The sequence below is a fragment of the Centroberyx affinis genome, unplaced genomic scaffold, assembly GCF_046629955.1.
Source record: "Centroberyx affinis isolate AG114_WGS23_722 - 3 ecotype Tasmania unplaced genomic scaffold, CSIRO-AGI_Caff_v1 ptg001406l_1, whole genome shotgun sequence".
Classification (NCBI taxonomy): domain Eukaryota; kingdom Metazoa; phylum Chordata; class Actinopteri; order Beryciformes; family Berycidae; genus Centroberyx; species Centroberyx affinis.
The window spans coordinates 39,071-61,912 of record NW_027279887.1 but is presented as its reverse complement, the minus strand read 5'-3'; the positions used below and the strand labels follow the sequence as shown (position 1 = coordinate 61,912).

Sequence of the window (22,842 nt, the reverse complement as noted above, 5' to 3'; positions counted from 1 at the left end):
CAGACGGCTGAGACATTATGAAAACTGTCATTATGAAATAAAAAGAGGAACAAGGAAAAAGGGAAGACAGAGGTGAACATAGGAAAATAAAAGAACCACACACAAAAATGTCATTCAGAATAATATCATCATGTAATTGAAAATAAAAGCCATTTGAAAAACAAAAAAAAAGTTTTTTGCAATAAAAATACAATTAAATATAATCATGTTGTTATGAAAACAATAAATATGAAATAATCTTGTTTAATCATTTTGAAATTAAAGAAAAAAATCAATCAATTATTCATTCATTTACTGATTATATTATATATTTCTGTATTTATTTATTTATGTAATCATTTATTTCACCGAGACATATTTATTTGTGAACAATTCACCCTCCAGTGGTTAAAATGAGCAGCCAGTGTTCAGTTGGAGATGCAGCCATGTTCAAGGACAATTGTCCTAAGATATGTCATTTGTTAAAAAAAAAAAAAAAAAAACTTCAACACATTAGCACATGCACATGTCCACAAGCACTCCACCCCATTTGTCTTCTCAACAAACCAACATATTTTTAAATCGTGCAGTATGAGGAGAGTTTTATTACTTTTGTTACTCTTGAACAATGAAATGGTCAGTGCTTTCTTTTCATGATTAAGTGATCGCCATCAAAACTCCACTGAAACTATTTTGTGACTACTGACATGCCTTCGGGATAACACATGATTGCGATGATGTAGACTTTAGTGGGTAGTTGCTATATGTAGGCCTTGTACAAGTAACAATGTCAAATGAATGCTGGAATACTCGCATGAGGTAAACTTTGTAGCTAAACTGTGAATTAACTCTAAACCACACCATTGCAAAATGAAACAAAAAATAGAAACAGAGGAAGCAGCTAAAACACTATTATATTGCAATATTGGATTTATTTGGATAATGAATAGCCACTGGTATTGTTTGGATAGCACACGCAGGCGATGTGTGATCCAATCTGAAAAGACCCTTCGCAAAACTGTCCTCTCAAGCGTGACTTTTTCGGCCCAAATAAGGTATCCTGAATCCTGCCCCCTTTCAGTCTAATGTGAAAATGAATAAAGATGTAAAATGATTGCCTTTAACTATGTCCAACGGTAATATTGACTATTTTTGCTTATGCATTACTTTACGTTACTGTGTTGAGGTGGATCGTCGCTAGCCATACTTACCTTAGCATTCCAGCATTTTGTTGCTTTATGAAGTGAAGATAATGCTATATCCACACCATGATTGTTAGCAAAATATACATTTTTCAAATTCAGTAACATTAAAATATGCAATAACTTCATCATACATCATTTCTACCTACATTATTTCACCCATTATAAGAACAGAACGATTGGCAAACAAGATCCGAAAATCCCAGTCATTTTTGCCATTGGTGGGAAACATTTTTTATCCAGACATAATCCGAAAGCCCAGAAATGATAACACTTGAGAGGACAATTACAGTTATCTTTGTCTTTGCAACTTGGAAATGTTGAGACACATCCATCACTCCAGGTAAACTGACAGTGTCCATCATGTAAAGAGAGCATATGGTGAGGAAAGATGGACAGTGAAGAAGAAAGCTGTGCCTTTGGTATGTATCTCAGTGTTTCCAGTGGACATTTGTGAGGTAATGTCAACCGGTTTTGTCGCAGACTACATTCCTCCACAATTCATGTAAAAAAGAGGAAAACTATATGACAGAGCAACGTCATGCGCAATGAGCTGATTTTTTTCAACATCTTATACAAAGAGAAATAGAAACAATAGTGTTTCAGCCTCTAACGACAACAGAAACAACAACAACAATAATAATAACAACAATAGCAATAACAATAATAATAATAATAATAATAATAATAATAATAATAATAATAAACCAAGAAAACCCAACAACTAATAATAAACCAAGAAGTGTGGTCTTCAATGATGTGGCCTTGAACCCTTATTTATAATGCAATAGTTTAACCAAATCTGGTGTTCTAGTAATAGACTTGTCTTCCTGTCCAACAGATATTCTGCACAATACAAATATAGACAGAGGCATAACATTAAGATTATTTAAATATGATACAACCATTAGTTTGTTAAAACCTCCCCACAGTTTCTATAAAAAAATATAAAGTCACATTACAAGTTTGTTTAATTCCCTCTATCCAGGCCAGAGAGGTAACTGAATTGTGAAAAAACACTAAAGCATGGATGACAGCGCACTTACAACACTGAAGATGGCAAATCAAGTGCTTTGTTGGGATTAGGGTTAGACCGATGGAATCGTTATTGGACTTTTAATAAATATTGGCCAGTCAGTGTCAACCACTGCTGATATGATGGAGGTTCCTCCCTGATCACAGCTAAATAAAAACAGCCTGTAAAACCTGCTATGATAGGTGATATGATATGATTTTTTTTTATTAATTTAATCGTTCAATTAATTCAATTCTGAATTTAAAGGTCAAATGTATCCCAGCATTACCCTACCACTGAATAGTGGTGTGAGTCATCCTGCCTTAAAGGAAAAATCCACCATAAAACACTTAAAAAAAACAAACAAAGAAAAAACAGCTATTGGCGATGTACTTCCATTCCTGGGACTTTTTTGTTGTTTGCTGTGTATTTTTCTTATTCCCACAGATAACTGGCGAAACTCAGACAATGTGACGTCAAGTCAAGATATTACCCAGCACAGCTACGATTGAGTTTAATAAGATATTTTTTTTCAGCTAAAACATCAACAGTCATCATTAGGTTTTGGTGTCAGGCCCTCAGAATCAAAGGGCTTCTTTCTAGACCCACCATTTTACACCAACATTCAACAATCATACCAATTCCTCCACCAACAGTAGCCTCAATAGTCCATAATGCCATGCAACCACAAGACGTGTTGCTTTTGCATAAGCTGTTGTTTTCTCGACTACCACTATTGCTATTGCTCTCTCCACCAATAAGTAAAAACTGGAGTAATTTTAGTTTCATATTTGATATTCATTTTTCAAATGAGTAAAACCACATTAATATATTTGTGATTAAATTGAAACACAATAGTGCTAAGCGGCAATCCTGTAATGCTGGCAAAGGCTGTAATTCAAACCTGTCAAATTTCGCTAGGGCTGAGCATGGTACTGGTGTTCACTTGTTTACTGTTTTGAGACTCAATCACGTGTAATGAGGGTACTCCTGGCTAAACCGAAATAAATCCTCCTGGAATGCAATGAACATCACAGACTGAAGATATATAAGTGTAAGAGTATCTGAGGTTGGAATTTTCCTTTAAGGAGCTGCTAACCCAAAAAAGAATTTCATTAGTATGAGTTTCATAGAGTTTTAATATCCCATGCTAAATGCTGTTTCAGAGGCTTTTCTATCCTCACAAGAATAAAATTCTGGTGGAAACACTAAATACTTTGGATTAGCAGCTTCAATACAAAATATCAGAATCAGTTTTGGACTTCAGAAATCCATTTCGGTCAAACCCTATTTGGGATCGTCTGATATTAACATTACTAAATTGTTTATCTTAAAACATATTAACATGCAAAACTGTCATTATTGTAAACGTCTAGAAATAGATATCCAGTTGTTTCCCTGTACTGGGCCTGATGTACAGGAAGTTGTCACCCTGGGTGATGGACGGTACATCCAGAGCCTGATGCGGAGGGGGGGGATCTGGCCTGCAGCTTGCTGCAATGTGGAGGGTTTGAGCTGTTGGGGGTTCGGGGATACCTGCGGGAGGAGTGGGCAGGTATGTCAATGGACTTGGTGGAACTGATGTACGTGGGTGAACTGGTGTAGCTGGGTGGGCTGTCAGGTTCAGAAGGAGAGCCCATGCTGTTGCTGGACGAGTCACCCATAGAGGAATCCTGCAAAATAGGATAAGCTCAGACAATATCCATTCTCTTCCCATAATTCATACAGTTCCACACATTCGTACTGGGAGCTACTGTGCAAGTCTAACCAGTTTCCTACTGTTGGCCACTGGGAGCTGTCCAGTCCAACCACAGTCTTCTACTGTTGGCCACTGAGAGCTACCCAGTCTAACAACAGTCTTCTACTGTTGGCTATGGGGGCTGCCTAGTACAACTCAGTCTTCTATTGGCCACTGAGCAGCTCCACTGGTTCAGTGCTTTGCTCAAGGGCACCTCGGCAGTTGTTGAAGGAGGGGGAGAGTGTTACGGCTCTGCTTCACTACAGCCATCAGGCATCAGGCATCGCCATCGGCCGTCAGCCATCGAAGGAATGATTCCTTTACCAGCGCTGAAAGATGCTCCACTGCTTGCGTTGCATCCGCGTTGCGTTCGATGGCTGCTTCCAAGTTTAAAAAATCACCGAGGTTCAATTCTCGATGGCTGACGCACGCGTTCTCCCTCATTGAAATAAAGTTGAATTGATTGTTTTCTGGTGTATCCGTTCAAAAGTCAACACGCTCTGTGGAGCAGGGAGAACGTCACATTGGTGCAACGCTGATGGCAACGCTGATGGCAAGGCGACGCAACGCTGGTAGTGAAGCTCTAACGTTACTCTCCCTTCCGTCCTACCAAGCCCTCTTAAAAGCACTGGGATTTTGCTCCTATGAAAACATCACAGTCATAAATACTTGAAAGCCAGTAGTAAACTATATATAATTTTCTAGTGCCTCAATGAGTCTCTCTGAAATTTGAATCCATTATACTGAGGCCTATTTTTTATCCTTATTTTGAATCACAGAGTGTAATAAAATCATAATGGTGATGAGAGGTACCTTCTCCTGTAGGATGTAAAGTGATACTGCATTCTTTCCTTCATGCTCTGTAATTTTTGGAAGCACAGCAACTGCAGCAAAGCACAAGGACATTAGAGTGTCATTCATTACGCATTCAGTACTCATTGCCCAATTTCCCCATGGGGATCATTAAAGTTTCATCTCATCTATGTCCTACATGTGTGTCCTATGTCCTATGTCTTGTCCTATATCTTGTCTCATCTCATCTTATCTTACATAAATTGAAGAATGTATCACATGTTGCAGACTTTTTTCATGTATATATACAACAGTTTGTCATTACAGTGGAGTAATGATTGAGTAACAATTCATACCTGCATGATTAATTGGTGAATGCTGAGATTGGTAGTAAAACCTGGAGAGAGGCTTTCTAGCAGGATGTCTTGGCCTAAAAATGACAAAATGACACCTTTGATTGATTCTATTGCTATATCAAATGTTAATCACATTTGGGTATGATATGGAAAATACGTATCATCTACTGTAAATAAATTGCTCTTGGAGTCATCAATAGAGATTGATGAACTCATACTTCTCTAACTCAAGAGTACATACCATAATATGTGCTTGCACATAATGGATTATATTGATGTGGCTAGGCAAAACATTTGGTCCAGTTTAGTCTGGATGGAGGAGAGGGTGGAGCATTGAGCCTCTATAGAGGTTACAAACTATTTTTGCGTTTGACATGTGCAAGTCTGATTGTACAACAATAGTTTCAAATACAAGTAATATTGTTTTTTTTCCCTTGTTGAATTTCATGCACACTGAACACATGTTTTAGGAAGACTAACCTTATCTGTTGACAGAATAAATGGTTCTTGACATGTTCTTGATATTTAGTGGCTGATACCGTGGTATTTAGAGGGTAACCGGCTGGGAAAGTTATACCATAACAGTTTGTTTTGTTTGTTTTTGTTTGTTTGTTACCACCAGTTACCATATAATTTGAAATAATGATAAATAATCATTGTTTCTTTGCTGTCCAGACCTGTCTTTCTACGATTTGTAACATCTGTAGAGGTTGATTTACAACACCAGTGAATTGGTAACATCCAATCACAAGTAGCTCTTTGGAGAGAAGTGGACCGGTCAGTGGGTTTGGGCCAATTATGAGTGGAATACCCTATCATTAACTGTATCATTAAATGATATACAAACAATTGTAGTGATCATAATAGTAATACGATCCATTATCAGTGTTTTGCACAAGCACACTGAGTAGCCAATCAAAGATAAAAAAGTAACCAGCTAGAGGGGTAAGGGGGTATGCTCCCCCAGGGTAAAATTTTGAGGAACAAGCGTTATTTTTCTGTGTCTATTCATGCACCTTGATTCCATTAAAATACACATCTTGACTAGTGAACATTTTACTGTGTTTACCTCAAAATATTTTTTAATTATAATTTAATTATGTCATGAGTTGTGGTGTTGAGTATTGAGTGACTTGGAGTTACAAATAATTTATCACTGAAGTGGAACACAGTCTGGAACACCTAAACAAAAAGCTGCAAACAACACATTAACTGTGCATTGATTTCAATATACCACTGTCAGGGGTTATTGATTACGTAATTGTCCTTGCTGACAAGTAGGAGCAACATCCACAGGTGGCATTGCACTCATGTTCACCTAATATCTGATTGCTGGGCAACTTAACATATGTCTGTAAACTGAAGAGTGTCAAATTACTGTTGAGCACGTGATTTCATGAACCTCATGAAATCACGTCTGGTATACAACTATATACCATGAGTATTTAGCTATGCAAACAGCAGTCACTGGAAAACACTGCATTATCTGCTGTTATTAATTGTCTGATTCCCATGTCTATGTCCCTTGCAGATTTTCAGTGTCTTAATCTTTGGCAGACTGTCCTAATACCAGTGACCTTCCATCATTCAGTATAAAATCCAAGCATTCAGCTCAGAGACGCAGGCAATGATAAAAGTTATTTTGCCAAACCCACAATTGATGTTGACTTTACCATGTAACTATCTGCATGCAGTACTTTTTCACTGGACGTCAGGCCAACATTACTTAGCCAGAAACACTGTGGCTCTTTGGCTTCGTCCATTGAAATTTAGCTCAAGTATCAAGCATCTCTACGCCCGAGAAATGTTCATAGAACTAAAACTACAATCTGCTCAGACTGCCTTCACAATTACTTCTGGATGAAGTTGGATTTAGAGCTAAACATATTTTACACATTAATGATTTAGCCAAAGAAAACACTTAGTGGCTTAGTAAATGAAATGTATCCTGAAGCAAGAATCACCCTCTGTACTTTGTCTCCGTATCTGGATGTTCCTATTAATACTTAACAACACTGATTCATGCAAAAGGTGTGCACTTATCCCCAGTGAGACTGTGAATATGAATATTCATATTCATCATATGGATGATGTGCTGTGAATCTACAATTCATATAATCTGTCGCGGTACTTAACTATAAGGAAGAGTGTCTTTTGGACCTTTGAGGCACCCCAAGATTCATTGACGCACCCCTGAAGAACTGCTAATCTTTACAGTTCTAAGCATATGTACTTTGGATGCTTTTCACACTGTTGTCCAAATAATAAATTATTGCCCAGCAAAATAAACTGTACTGTGCAGGTTACTAACACAAAAAGAGGCCAATGGCAGTTCTTACTTTTTGGAGGGCTTCCAGCAGGCACACACCGTTACCAAGGTGATAAGGAGGAAGATGCCTCCGGTGGAAAGGATGATATAGAGGGAACTCCTCCCTGGTAGGATCACGAGACATCACAGTCAATGAGTTCAGGTATAGCTTTGAACATAATACAGAAGAGAAAAACAAGGGAACATACAAGGTAGAGTTTTTACAGCATGTAACCTCCCATAACTTCATATGGACATCATGACTGAATTTTGAGAATTTATATTATCTAGATGGGCTATAGCATGCAAAGCCAGGTTTTTGAGCTTTCAATGGGCTCCACTCATTTTGGTTCGGTGTAAATTAAATCTGTACTACCACATATTCCACATATTCAGGTCAGGATCACGGTTGCAACAGGGCAGGCAGAGCAACCCAGACGTCCTTTTCCCCAGCAACTTCCTCCAATTAGGGCTGTTCAACTATTTTTATTTGTATCTGTATGGTCAACAACCTAATTGGTATTCGGATTTGTTTTCAGATAAATCCGGAAGTGGGCATGACTTAAACCATAAGTGGATGTGGTTTGGACTGATATGTTAAAAATACCCCAAATTCTTACTTTTGTAACCCTTGTAATAATTGCTATATTTAAAGCATTAAACTCATGGTTTTACAATGACATCAATAATAATGAAGTACAAAAACGGCAATCTAGATTTTATCTGACCAACAGATGCTTTTTTATGCACAGCCAACAATAAATAGTCATAAACAGTTATAAACAGGACAAAAATCTCACTCTTCATTATGAACTACCTTATGCGATGAACTGAACAGTCAATTATAAACTTCTTCATTATCAACTACCTCATGCGATGAACTGAACACCCGGTACTGTTCTGTGACCAGAATTGAATCTGCCCTGTTCCTCCTGAATCTGAGCTTCAACAATTGGTGGGAGTCTCCTTTCCAGCGGCTTGGCATAGGCTTTCCCTGAGGGGAAAGCCTATGCCCCTCATTTCCTTGTAATCCTCAAGGAAATAGTGTCAGAGTCACAGCGGATTGTGAATTTTGTGGAGCTCACAGTGCCATGCAGTAGATGAAGCTTATGAGAGGAAAATGCTCAAGTTCTGATTTAGCAGCCGAAGAAGCGAGGCTGGAAGGCGAGATTGTGCCCTTTAGAAGTCGGCTGCAGAGGAGGGGAAAGCCTGTGCCCCTCATTTCCTTGTAATCCTCAAGGAAATAGTGTCAGAGTCAAAGCGGATTGTGAATTTTGTGGAGCTCACAGTGCCATGCAGTAGATGAAGCTTATGAGAGGAAAATGCTCAAGTTCTGATTTAGCAACCGAAGAAGAAAGGCTGGAAGGTGAGATTGTGCCCTTTAGAAGTCGGCTGCAGGGGATTTGTAGGCAGATCAACGATAGCACTCCTTGGTGAATTAGGCATCCGAGTTTAAAGCAGGTAGTGAAGACTGTCAGAAGCAGCCATGAGAGCTAGTGAGTGGTTGTGAAACATGCTAACTGGGGCACAAGTAGCTTGGTAGATAGCCTAGCTAGGTCAGCCTTGTGTTAGCATTAGCTTGGTAGCATGCTTGAACATTAGTGAGTTAGTCTAACTGGTAGGCAGATAGCCTAACTGTGTTAGCCTTGTGTTAGCATAGCTTGGTAGCATGCTTGAACATTAGTGAGTTAGAATTTGTTTGCACACTTGTGTGGTAGTATGATTTTTAGCCCACATAAACAAGGCCTGTAAGAAATAATGAGGTAGCCTTGTGCTAGAATTAGCCTTGTAGCATTCTTGTACATTAGCATAAGCATTAGAATTTGTTTGCACATTAGTTTGGTAGTAGCCATACTCAAAGCACGCACATATGGGGCCTCTGTGTAATAGTGTGACTTAGATAAACAATGAGGGTGCCTGGACAGCGGAGTGGGTCATGGCATTCAGATGAAGCTGTCAGTTAAGCCAGCAGGGCCAGCCAGACTTAGTTTTGCCCAAGCAGATACAATGTGGCTATGCACTGCTGACTTACCTGGGTATCTTTTGTAGTGTGGAAAGGGTGAAGGGTGCAAATGTATTGTGTAACTTAATGTTCTGAATAGAAAGCAATATTGATGGCAGTATGTATTGTAAACTAGTGTTGTTGCTAACAAAGGTAGAAATAGCTCGCTCAACTCCAAACTCTTCTTGTTGTCTTAATTTAAAAATGAATTACAAAAGTTTATTATACGCACAGAAGCAAGCTGAGAAACATACGCGTTTCAGCGCTAAGCCTTCATCAGTGTTTGCCAGTGGCGGCTGGCCCATTGGAGCGCAGTGGGTGGCACCCCGGTTGATTCACAGGCAAAAAATATATATATTTCTTTTTAAGATTTGGGGATTTTGGTTAAATTATGTTTAAAATGTCAATAAAATGTCCTGCTTTTCTAAATAAAATATTATGTTCTGAATATCATGTTCTGGCAGAGTCAGTGGGGAGTAGGGAGAGTGTTTGTGAGTCCCACTGCCATGGAGAAGAAACTGTTCTTATGGCATGAGGTTTTGGTCTTGATAGACCTCAACCTCTTACCAGAGGGAAGGGGTTCAAACAGATGCTGTCCAGGGTGGGAGGGGTCTGCCATAATCTTTCCTGCATGCCTCCTGGTCCTCAAGGCGTCCAGGTCCTGAAGAGATGGCAGACTGCAGCCGATGGTCTTCTCTGCAGACCGGATGATCCCTGCCCTTGTCCTTGGCGGTGGCACCAGCAAACCAGACGGTGATGGATGCGGTAAGGATGGATTCCATGATGGTTGTGTAGAACTGCACCATCATAGTCTGTGGCAGGTTGAATTTCTTCAACTGCCACAGGAAGAACATCCTCTGCTTGGCTTTCTTGTTGATCTCACAGATGTTGGGCTCCAACCTGAGGTTATGATCAATGGTGGTGCCAAGGAATCTGAATGCCTCCACTGTTTATTGCTGAGTCAGACAGGGTGAGAGTGGTGGTTGGGGATGGGCTCCTCCTGAAGTCCACCACGATCTCAACAGTCTTAAATGTTTGTTGAGCTCTAGGTGGTTGGGTTGCACCAGGAGGCCAGGCGGTCAACCTCCCATCGGTAAACTGACTGGTCCTCATCAGAGATTAGTCCAATGAGAGTTGTGTCATCAGCAAACTTCAGGAGCTTGACCGATTGATGACTGGAGGTGCAGGTGTTGGTGTATAGGGAGAAGAGTAGGGGGAGAATGCGGAACTGAAGTCCACAATCCTGGCGTAGGTACCAGGGGAGTCCAGGTGCCAGAGGATGAAGTGCAGGGCCAGGATTGGCTGCGTCGTCTAGAGACCTGTTGGCTCTATAGGCGAACTGCGAACTGTCCAGGAGGGGGTCCGTGATTCCACATGTTTTTCCACAGTATGACTTCATGAGTGCAGGGTTTAAAATCTGGTGAATTTGTCCAAGAAAATGTCCAAGAAAATCCATTATTGAAGCTTACCTAGCCTCCAGTGAATGCCACTGGCACCGGGTTGCCAGTTGCTCTCCCTGTTCTCCCCCCATCTCAGCAGCTTCCTCCCTCAACGAACGGCACTGGGTTGCCAGTTGCTCACCCTCTTTTCCCCCCAGCAGCTTCCTCCCTCAATGAACGCCTCCGGCACCGGGATGCCAGGTCCTCACTCAACCCTTCCTCTCTCCTCTCAACAGCTTCCCCCCTCAGCGAACGCCACTGGCACCAGGATGCCAGCTCCACACTTTACCTTTCCTCTAACCTGCTCCATCACAGCGCTCTTCCAGGTGACGTCATCACGCGCACCCCAACGACACGTCGCGACATCAGCCTTCCAGCTCAAAGGCAGCAAAAAGTGTGGCAACAAAAGCAACAAATTGGATCATCAGCCAGACCACATAACACCAGGGTTTCAGCAACCACCTCCCGTCAATACCTTGCACAATCAGCCACGTCAATTGGAGCGCCTGACACCGGAGTTCCAGGACCCTCCACCTCCCATTTAGGTTCTCATCACCAGCACCAGCAGCCTACACCATCCAGGGCAAATGACACAGCGCCCCCCGCCATCCAGTTCCAGCATTTGCAACAGCTCGCGCTAGCTGGGGATGCCGGCGCCCCTTCTGCCTACTTCCAGCTACCGCAGCAGCTCGCTCTAGCTGGGACTTCCGGCACTGGGATGCCGGCGCACCCCGCTGCCTGCTTCCAGCAACCGCAGCAGCTCGCTCTAGCCAGGGCTTCCGGCACCGGGATGCCGGCGCCCCCCGCTGCCTGCTTCCAGCAACCGCAGCAGCTCGCTCTAGCCGGGGCTTCCGGAACCGGCATGCCGGCGCCCCCCACTGCCTGCTTCCAGCAACCGCAGCAGCTCGTAAGGCCATCCTTATTTACTCAGACAACCTCGTAGTCGTTGACATAATCAACAAAGGACGCTCCCACTCTCCATCCATCATGCCGTTCATGCGCCGCCTCGTCTGGCACTCCGTTACACACCAATATATTCTCCGCGCAGCCCATGCTCCCGGTCAATCCAACGCCATTGCTGACTCTCTTTCTCGTTTCTCGTTTCAGAAGTTAAGAAGCTTGGCACCTCATGCAGATCCGGTTCCTCCATATTCGGCACTGACTCTCAACTCCTGCCCTAATGACCCTGATCGTCGAATTCCAGAACTCCATCATCAGCAGCCTATCACCCACAACCCTATCATCCTACTGGACAGCTTAGAAAAGTCACTTTCACGTCCAGCATAACATAACCTTCCCGTCGTTCGATCTCGTCACCCTGACTAGTTTCATTACCTACGCCCATTCCATGATGGCCATCAAAACACACACCATCAAAGTTTATCTTAGCGGCATCAGCTTCTAACCGGCAGTCCGAACCTAGCCTCCAGCCATCCTCTGATAACTTCACTCCTCAAAGGACTCCTACGTCAAGAGCCAGCTAAAAATCCTTGCCGCCTTCCTCTTACTGCTGACTTGCTGTCAGCCTGCATCCACACCATCCGCTCCGGATACGGCACTCCCCATGTAGCTCGAACCCTAGAAGTCAGATTACTACTCGCTTTCTTCGGTTTCTTCAGATGCTCTGAATTCACCGCCTCAACCGTCCACTTCGACCCACGCCGCCACGCTTGCATTTCAGACTTGTCTTATTTCTCAGAAGACACCATGGTATTCCATCTAAAGCGAACCAAAACCAATCAATCCGGTCAGCCTACACCCGTCTTCTACTTCAAAGTCCAATCGACACTGAATCCCTTCCAGACCCTCGTAGACTACTCGGCGTTCCGGAAATCTCAGAGCATAACATCTTCAGATCCTCTCTTCGTCTCTGAATCCGGACAAGTGGCTACTCGAATTTGGTTCCACCATCACCTCCGCCACGTACTCTCCTTGTCCGCCATTTCTCCCGTTCACTACTCCGGACACTCCTTCAGGATCGGAGCCGCCACTTCAGCCTCCCGCAATGGCATCCCAGAACACTTCATTCAACTCATGGGCCGTTGGTCCTCCCAAACATATCACCGCTACATCCGCTCAGATCTCAAAGATCTCAGATCCGCCCAATCTTATCTCCTTACGTAACTGGAGGTTTTTGGGGGTCCATCGTGGCCCAGGCGCTGCGGCGGATTCCCTACGAAGCCTCCCCACAACGCATTCAGCTACCAGAAACCACGCTCATCAATCTTCCTTCAATAAATCATTTAAATGCATCTTGTTGATGGTGTGGTCCTTGCTAGTGAATTGAAGCTTACCTAGCGAGTTTCAGGAGCAGGACCACACCTCAACCGCGCCTCTTCCGGCATCCCTTAAATACCATCCTAACCCTCTCTTCCCCTTTCGCTCTCATATTCTGCGCCCCTCCCCCCCGCCCTATTCTTTCTTCCTGTTCTCCCTCTCCTTCCTCCCCCTTGTAGGGTCCTGAGGGGGTCCATCGTGGCCCGGGCGCTGCGGCGGATTCCCTACAAAGCCTCCCCACAACGCATTCAGCTACCAGAAACTACGCTCATCAATCTTCCTTCAATAAATCATTTAAATGCATCTTGTTGATGGTGTGGTCCTTGCTAGTGAACCACCGTTACTGTGGAATCTGCTTGAACCATCATTATTTTTATTTTTTCCTGTATTTTGCCCAATGACATGTATGAGCCTTACATTGGTTTACTATTTGTATTTACACATGCTAGAACACACGCTACTTAGTGACAAACAACAACCAATAGGACCCATTACCTCTGCCACCACACAAGACCCCCCAGAAGAAGACGACAGCCTCACAGTCATCCTGGTAGCCTACAAATGGAGCAGGGAAGGCAGTCCAAGGGTCATGGCTAGAAGGGTCATGGCTAGAAGGGCCATGGCTAGAAGGCTAGAAGGGTCATGGCTAGAGGGTATCCACATTTTGTTGAGGAGCCATGTCTCTTGCGAGAATTGATCTGTGTCGCTCTCTCTAGTGGATTAGGGTAGGTGTCTGACATTGATGTTGCTGTAGGCGATTGCACAGAATATCAGAATAAAAATCATAGAGGCGCTCTGATTAGGTGAAAAAATGAAAATGCCTTTATTGACTACATGGCTGAACAAAGATTAAAAATTAAAAAGGTAAAGTAAGCCTCTACCTTTGGATCTTGGATCTTCAGTGGATATTATTTTTGTTTATTGCCCATTCCGAAGAGCACCTGTCATACATATTTGTCCATTGGAAACACAGAAGAACCCGCACAATGCTCTTTCTCTTTTGTTGTGTTAATAATAAGAATCACTAGTACTAGCAAGGGTGGACATAACTAATTACATTTACTCCTGTTACTGTAATTGAGTAGCTTTTTTATGTACTTGTACTTTTAGAGTAGCCTATTTTTTAAAGTCAGTAATTTTACTTTTACATAAGTTTTTGCTGAAGTATTGTACTTATTAAATATACATTTTAAAGCACGTCCATACGGAGTATACATTTGTGGCTCTCCATAAGCATCAGAAACTGGACAATCTGCCAAATTGTGGAGGCATTCACAGTGATTGATCAGTCAGCAAAGAGAAGAGTAATCTGACTTTACTTTGTTTATGAAACAAGCACAGATCTTGTACAGACCCATGGCGTGTGTACTTAAATACCACAAGATGTCACCTATACCGTAAGTTTGTAGGGCAGCGAAGACGAGTTACTGTCTACAAATCCCCGTTGCTAACTGTGGAATGTTAAGTTTCACTTTTGTTTTCACACCGGGAGACTCTGGATTGAGTTCAATGCTGCTGGTCTGCTGTCTGTACATCTCTAAATTACAGACATGACGTGATGCGCACATCAGGTGCATTAGAGATCGATTTAGATCAATTTCTACACCGTGACCAACTTTTTGATTTTGTGCCTCTGTCTGGGAAACAATGCATCTCACAGTCAAAAATGCCCTGTAGAGGCCATCTGACGAAGTGCATCGTCTAAGCGTTACCTGACTGACTGACTGACTGCCTGTCTGACCTGAATTTGGCTCGTGATGCTCTTGGCTGCGCCGTGGGAAAATATGTTAAATTCCAATAAACTGTGCCATCTTTGTGGTTAGCGCACCAGTACCTAGCAGCAGTCACCTCCTTGCAGTCAACAGAGTGCCAGCACCAACGAGAGTTCGACGTCACGTCAACAAAATGCGGATACCCTCTAGCCATGACTCAGTCCAAGGTCAGCTATTCCATAACCAGCACTGCTCCATCTCTCAGACTTGTTCTGTCTTCCCACAAACTTAAACTGACAACGCTTAAGGCCACCAGGATGACTGCGCCACCTGCCTGTCACTTTCCAAGCATCCTAATCACGCTTGGCCCCCTTACCTGTCTCTATGCACTGAACCCCTCTGGCTCCCTACTCAGTCATCCGCGCTCCACGAGCCTGGTTAAATTGTTTTGTTTTCCTTATTCACCAATAAAGCACCCCAGGAAGGGTTTTTGTGTTAATCACACCTGAGGTCTTGTGGTAGTGATGGTTAGCTGACCAGATACTATGGTTAGCTAGCTAACAAGCTTACATTATCTCAACACAAAATCAATCAGATACATCAGTGGTGAAATGATGAGTCACCAGTCAAAACAGCACAATAATTAAACACTCAATCAGCTGTTCACAGTCACTGTTGCCCAAGAGCTGAGGACCTATAACAGGGCTGCCAGAGTGTGTTACATCACCTTCCCCCTATTCTGTGCACCATTGCTACTTGGACACCTCCCTAGATCAAGCCAAGGATCACTCATATCCAAAATCCTAGGACAGTTATATCTCATAATAAATAATAGCAGTATACTAATTTGCTCTGAGTAGACCCATCCACACATAGCTTGCAGTGAAAGGCTTTAGGATTAGCTTGAGGATTCATTTACATGTATTATCATAAGATCAAAACCACCTGCCTTATGGGAGCTACTGCAAATGCTTGCACAAGGAACTGTGCTTTTAGTAATCATAGTTAATGACCATTTTGTCTTTCAAATCTCATTGGATTGATGATAAAATGTATCAAACTGGAATGTAATATGCAAATACATTTCACATTGAACTATGCCTCAAAATGTTTCAAACTGCTTGCTTGATGTGTTTCTAGGTTCTTCTACTGGGATAAATAATCTAGTACATTCTCTCAATATACAGTATGGGTAACAGATCCACTGCTTATCTTGCTGCCCACCTCATATTTCTAGCACAGTATGTATTTCCTTGAGGAGGCTTCATTCCCCTATTCTTGGCATTGCAACCACTGACACATGTAGTCAAGGCAATATCACCTACTGTAGACAGTCAGTTTGATTGGCAGGCTCTTCATGCTGCCTATAGGATTCTCCACTGTGCAGCTGTAGATGTCATCATCTGCCATCAACACTCGTGTGATGGTCAAGAACTTCTGGTCAGGTGACAACAGGAACCGCGTCTCATTGGTCAGTGGTTTCCCACCTTTTGACCACCCGTATGTAGTCCTGGTTCCATTGTCATGGGAGCAGTTGAGGATGAAATTCTCGCTGAGCTCTAGTACTGATGAAGACTCCATGTGGATATAGGGCCTGGATATGGGCTCTGTGGGAGATTCAGTGAGCTATGACAATCTACAGATATATCACACAAACACAGTAGATGTCAATGTATCATAAAATAACATCACAAAAATGAACAAGGCAACATAAACATGCCATCCCCCACACATAATGCAGTCATTGTTTAGGCTAATCATTTAAAATTCTATGCATCTTGCCCCCATTAGGCCTATCAGTATAATTTGTAAGGACACCTGGATTTCTGTAGCATGTTTCGTGTCATTTGGACTTATGGTGTAAGAATTATGCCACCTTCCATTCAAAGTCAGAACTGGGAAGTTCTGACTTCAACTAATATAACATTTCATCAACTGGGAATTCCAAGTCAGGAACTGGGGCAAGATTTCTGAACCCCAATTTTATCAAGACAGAGCTGCCTCACAGCAACATGGCGGCATTCACCGTTAATGGGAAACAACATTGCTTTTAACATCAATTTAAACTAATATTACAACTTAGATTTTAAGTTAAATTTCCAGCATTATGTGGACTTGAATTACATGTATGGCAATTGTTTATAAATTGTACATTTTTAAAGTGAGTTATTCGATCTATATGCTTGCTGGCTAGCTAACTTGACTGAAACAGCTAACGCTAGTTATTTAGCATTAGTACATCATGATCTGTCTTCACATAACGTGTTGCACTGCAAATAGTAGTAATAGTAACAATGTTACAATTGTTACTTAACTTTGGAGGAAATGTAATATTCGGACAGACAAATGTTTCCAATTACCGATACTTTGTTAACTGATATTCTCTGAACTATAGGCGGACACTGACATGAATCTGCTCATGGATGGGGGGAGAACCCAACCCCACACTGTTCCCCTCTGCGAGGCAGCATTGGAACCAGGAGTGTATTTCCTTCACCAGGCGCTGACGGGCAAGCTTCAAGTTTCAATAGAGTATCGATGCTGTGGTCAGCTATTTTGGGGGTTTTTCACTGCACTGTCATTCTGTTGTCACACAGCACAGTAGAGCAGAAGCAGTTGAGAAATAATGTTAAACAACAATAACAAAGGGGAAAGCTTGACAGATGTAAGCAGTAAGTCTCTCAGCAGCTTGCCAATATTCTGGCATCATTAAATTTGGTCTGACAAAATGTCCATAAATCTTCATCTCTCATCAACAATCCCCTGTAGGAGGACAGAATAGAAATTATTCCTATTTAAGTAGTCTAAAGATGCAAGGAAGCACGCACATCCAAACTAAACCTAGGTGCTGGACAGAAGGACAGTCAATTATTACAAGATAGATTCGAGCGTAAGGTCTTCTTCAGACATGATCTCTGAAGAAGAGCTTACGCTCAAAATGTTACATGTGGTGGTAATTAAACACCTTTGGAGCAATCTCTAGTGTGCGGACTCTATCTTGTAATATTTTAGTAGTCTACCTTGGTCTTTGGATCAAAATGTGGCATCCATCAATTACACCAATTTATGCCACACATTGCTGAAATGTGTAAAGACTGCTCTCTTTTTGCAGCAACTAGGCCAGGAGATGAAGGCGTAAAGACGTAATGCTGCAGAGGACTTCTAGCCAAGCACTTCTATGACGGATCTGTGAGCTGTTGACTGAGGTACATCAAGCTTATCAGTGATTTCCTGAAAGGAGAGGCCATCTTCCAACAGGGAACTTCCGACTTCTGACTTTGAATGGAATGCAGCAATAGTTTTAAATTTTGAACTTTAATAATAGCGACTCCATCAGGCCAATCAGTGTAATCTTTTCAAACGACGGAACACAAAAAGTAGTTTCTGAGATAACACCCTCATTATGCCAATCATTGTAATATTTTAAACACTGTAGCACAGTGACAAGATCAACATCATACATCCAAGTTTTGTCACAATCAGACCAGTGAGCTGTACAAGTTCAATATTAAAGAGTTGGTGCATGCATCAAACTGAACGGAATGAGCTGGGTTAAACAAAATAATTAAAATGGGTTCAAAGTCATATGTGAGGGTGAGTGTTTCATAGGTGCAGGAACCTGCAGACTGGCCACTCAAGGATGTTTGTTCTTGTCTGAAGTTTCACACTTGTCATCAACCCTCTGTAGTCTGATTAGTCTCTATGACACAAGCCATAACCCAGGAACCTTGGGGTGCGTTTGTGTCTGCCACCAACACAAAAAGCTTGGAAAGATAGGCTTTCCAAGTTAGGAGGTCAGAGCAGCCTCACCATATGTCTTTGTCCTTGTTTTGGGGATAACTAATCTGTGGATCTGAGGGCTCTACCAGGAACATATTTTGGTAGCATGTTATTAATATACTCAGGAGCAAGTCCATGGACCACCTGTCTTTTCCACTATGGTTCAGACTAAAGGAAATGAACTGTAGCACTGATCGCACTGTTACATTCATTTTATAATATTACAGTAGAACATGTCCTCTTACCATCCACAGTGAGTGTGATGCTGCCCTCCCCTGCAAAGGTATCATCTGTGATGGAGATCTCTACGTCATATGTTCCCTCATCAGAGAGTCTGAGGTTGTGGAGTAGCAGAGTTCCATTCTCAAACACCAGGATGCGGTCGCGATACTCGGGCCTCAGGTTCCCAATGATGTCAGTACCAATGGACTGGACCACAGTGACAGGCTTTTCCCTCTTGAGCTGCCACTTGATGACTGGTGGATCGGGGCTGAAACTGATGTAGCGGACAGACAGAAGGGCCTCCCCTCCTAATGTCCCTCTAATAAGAGTGCTGGGGCTCGTGATATTCACTGCCAGCACCCCACCTGCATAGAAATGTAGATATTCCTGCATTAGATTTGTTTTTCCATGTTCAAATGATTCCAACATAGCACTCCCACAGGTTAAAGTAAGCACCACTATAAGTCAGAGTAAGTATATGCGTAAGAACAAAGCCAAGTGGCACAGTTGCATATATTAAAGCTGCAGTATGCAACTTTTTTGACATTAAAATTACAATAAATTAATAGAATATATTATACATGATCAGTCTGTGTTTGTCTGTGACAATGTGTTTGGTTTTAAACTAATAATCTGTGACATTTTCATATAAATAATTGTCTGCTTTGCTACTCTCTATCACCAATTGATATAACACAATAGTGATTCAACCCCTCTATACCCAATTCATGAAAGGTTTTACATTTTCTGCTCTAAACACCCAGAGTCCTGCAGGGCTTTCCCAGATAAAATCCTCTCTCGAACAGGAAGTGATGCATTTTACATTTCTGGTTTGTTTGGAATAAACAGAAGAAGAACTGGGTTGTTAGAAGCGATAGCCACCATGGCTGGACAGACAGACAAAGACAAGAGCGCCACCTACAGAAATTCAAACTCATCAACAGAAAATCCAAGGATGAAAACATCACAGTACTGGACACACTGTTTGACTGACAGATGATCTCTGGGAAGTGCAGTGCAAAAATTGTTTATTTATTATTTATAAAATTATTATTATTATTATAGTATTAATTTATTGATTGATTTTTTGATTGATCAATCTGATTATGCCTATATAATATGTAATTCCTAAAACAGTGTTATCATTTATCTTCAGTAATAATCAGCAAAACATTTTTTGCTATAGCAAAAAAATAATTACTAAAAATTACTAATTAGAGATAGATTTACAGAAATAATGTGAACAGACAAACTATTCAAAGAACGTGTGTTTTGTTACAAAGTTGTTACTCCATTGAAAAAAATATTGAATGTTGGTTGATGACAAAAATATGGTCCAGACAACAGGGAGAAACAACGATTTTGTTTTTGAAATAGAGAAATTATGTTCACAATTGGAATACCAGCATGGCATCCTCCAGCAGATCCTGTGGGCCCTACTAAATTAAATTCCACTGTCTGCTGTCTAGGACTTTAAGAGGAGGATCAGCCACTAACCTTCCGGTGGCTGTGCCTGCAATGCAGCCTGAGCTTCTTCACATTAAGAACAATCTAAAGCACCTCATTAGTAGATTGAAAAAGGTGTTCATAGTCACTCATGAAAGTGCTTCAGTTCAGGGCATCCAATGATACCCAAGTATGGCATGCATGCTTGCATAGTTGCAAGTATTTGAAGGAAGTGGAAAACAATCACCTGGACATAGATGTCTGAAGTTGAAAGACCACTTTGAGGGCAACTTGACTTTCTTGTCTCACTTAAGACCTATAGTACTGTTTTTTTCCCCTTTAAATCATATTTATTCTAAAATAAGCAGTTCATGTAAATTTAGCACTGATTAGTCTGTAGTCTAGTTAGTCAATAAATGAACAATACAAAACTGCAGAAAGTATACACAAATTTGTTTGCGGCAACATGTTCCACTGTGTTTCTATTTTGGGCAAGTTCGACTTCATTATAATTATACCAACATAACTTAAACTTTAATGCATTCTTCTGTTTCACCAGATCTTCAAACAGCGTCACAGAGATCATTGACGAGGACTTCATGCATGCGGGCAAGTCGTGAATAGTCTTCACTGTTGTGCATGTCAATGTTATTGTTCTGTCAACTACAGTGGTGAGTGCTTGCTAGCTGAAGGCTGGCGTGGGCATCTCCCACCTCCACTGGAGTGTACTGGAGCAAGTTTGCATGGCAGATTCACATTGCTATGGTAACAGCTGTCAGTCTCTAGGGAGGGCCATGATGATCCAACAAAAGTGGGGATTGTTTGCTCTGATTTCCTTCTTGGCAGTTCATGAAAAGAGCACTGAGAGCAGCACAGGCGCCATGCTAGCTTGGCAGAAACAGAGCAGTCCAATGATTCTGCTGGTAGCGACAACAATGGCAGGACAAACCACAGCTCCAAATAACCATGCTGCAAAACATCTGAAAATATTGGTTTTGCAATAGCCTTGAGGCACAATTATGCTGTATTACCTATGTTACTTGTTGAATTTGCTTGTATGTAGTAAAAGTATGTAATTTTAAAGTTGCCATTCAGTTCGCTGAAGGTAAAAAGACTGTTTTTTACCTCGTCTATGATCAATAGACTCAGATGAAGTGGACTGATAACCCAGAACAGCCCTGACACTGCACAGCACTTCCACTTCCAGTGTTCATTTTGTTCATATTCTCTAGTGTCACTGAGTGACCATCCACCCATGTTGAAAATCACTTCACATTCCAGTGCACACACAAATATGTTTAAAAACTTTCTCTGCAACTTGTAATTTTTGATTCCCTCATATTAACTGCAATCAAAAATCTAATTTGTTACTGTAATAAGACTTCATTTATTTATTACATGTATTACTTTTTTGCTGTAATGTCAGATCATGTGTAAAGTTAATTTTCACAAAATGTTTCAAAGGCAAACCATGAAACCAAAACATGAAACTAAATTCCAAACCATTATGTCTAAATCTAAGTCAAGCAAATGTGGCAAAAGGTAGACACTCAACCACTTGTTCACTTCAGTTTCGTCTCACCTCATGTCTATCCCTTTACATCAGCAAATTTGAATGGCTCGAAAAATTAGAAAATGTAACATACCTGGGTGGAGTAAAACAAGGAGACACACAAGCGGTAAAATTTGGGGAATGCCTTTGGCTTTTGAAGGAGCCTCCTTCTCTGCCTTCATCTTGGGTCTTAGGCTTCGCTTCCTTCCCAGACAATCAGCATGATTTGTGATTCCGGGCAGGACAGAGCACACAGCCATTCATTCAGCTGGACTCAGCTGGGACTGGGTACATAGTGTTCTCAAAGGCCAAGCTGTATAAGCAGGACAGAAGCGTGTGTGTGTATATGGAACTCTGTGTTGTTCCTTTAATTTGCTTTATCTTTAAATTACAACTCATCGTCAAAGTATCTGTGACATGCTCATATAAATAAATGCCTATTTTGCTGCTCTCTGTGGCTGACTGAAAGAACACAATAGTTATCCAACCTATAGCCAGTTCATGAAAGCTTTTACATTTGCTGTTCTAAACACCCGGTGTCTGGTAGGTCTTTTATAATACTTTTAAAATACTCTGTCGCACATGAAGTGATGCATTTTACGTTTCCGATTTGTTTAGAATTAATAGAAGAACTGGGTAGTTAGCATGAGCACATGAGCAGCCACCATGTCTGAACAGACAAAGAAAAGAGCGCCACCTACAGAAATTCAAACTTCATCAACAGAAAATCCAAGGAAAAAGACGTCACAGTACTGGCCACACTGTTTGATTGACAGATGATCTCTGGGAAGTGCAGTGCAAAAACACCAGATCAACAACTGCTTAGCACTAAGATGGAGACAAAAAAAAAAAAAGAATGAGGATCTTGCAGATTAAAGTATTTCTTTCCAAAATGTAAAGTAGCCTATTTCATGGGGGATGGTGATGTGATGAAGAGTGAGAGATATCACACATCTCCTGGCGACAAAAAATAGAGAATGAGTTCAACTCATATGGGGTTTAGTTGTCATCATTTAGTCTGT

The 22,842-nt window shown here is 41.6% G+C and overlaps 1 protein-coding gene across 1 annotated transcript; it reads right to left on the bottom strand.

The window, feature by feature from the left end:
- Positions 1-3,623: 3,623 nt before the first annotated feature.
- hepacamb (hepatic and glial cell adhesion molecule b) lies at positions 3,624-22,017 on the bottom strand. Its single transcript, XM_071526351.1, has 7 exons — positions 21,915-22,017; positions 18,846-19,187; positions 16,146-16,427; positions 7,422-7,515; positions 5,083-5,156; positions 4,748-4,818; positions 3,624-3,869 (listed from the first exon to the last, which is right to left on the bottom strand). Exons 1-7 carry the CDS (start codon positions 22,000-22,002, stop codon positions 3,624-3,626), a joined length of 1,197 nt encoding a protein of 398 aa, XP_071382452.1. The 5' UTR covers positions 22,003-22,017.
- Positions 22,018-22,842: the final 825 nt, after the last annotated feature.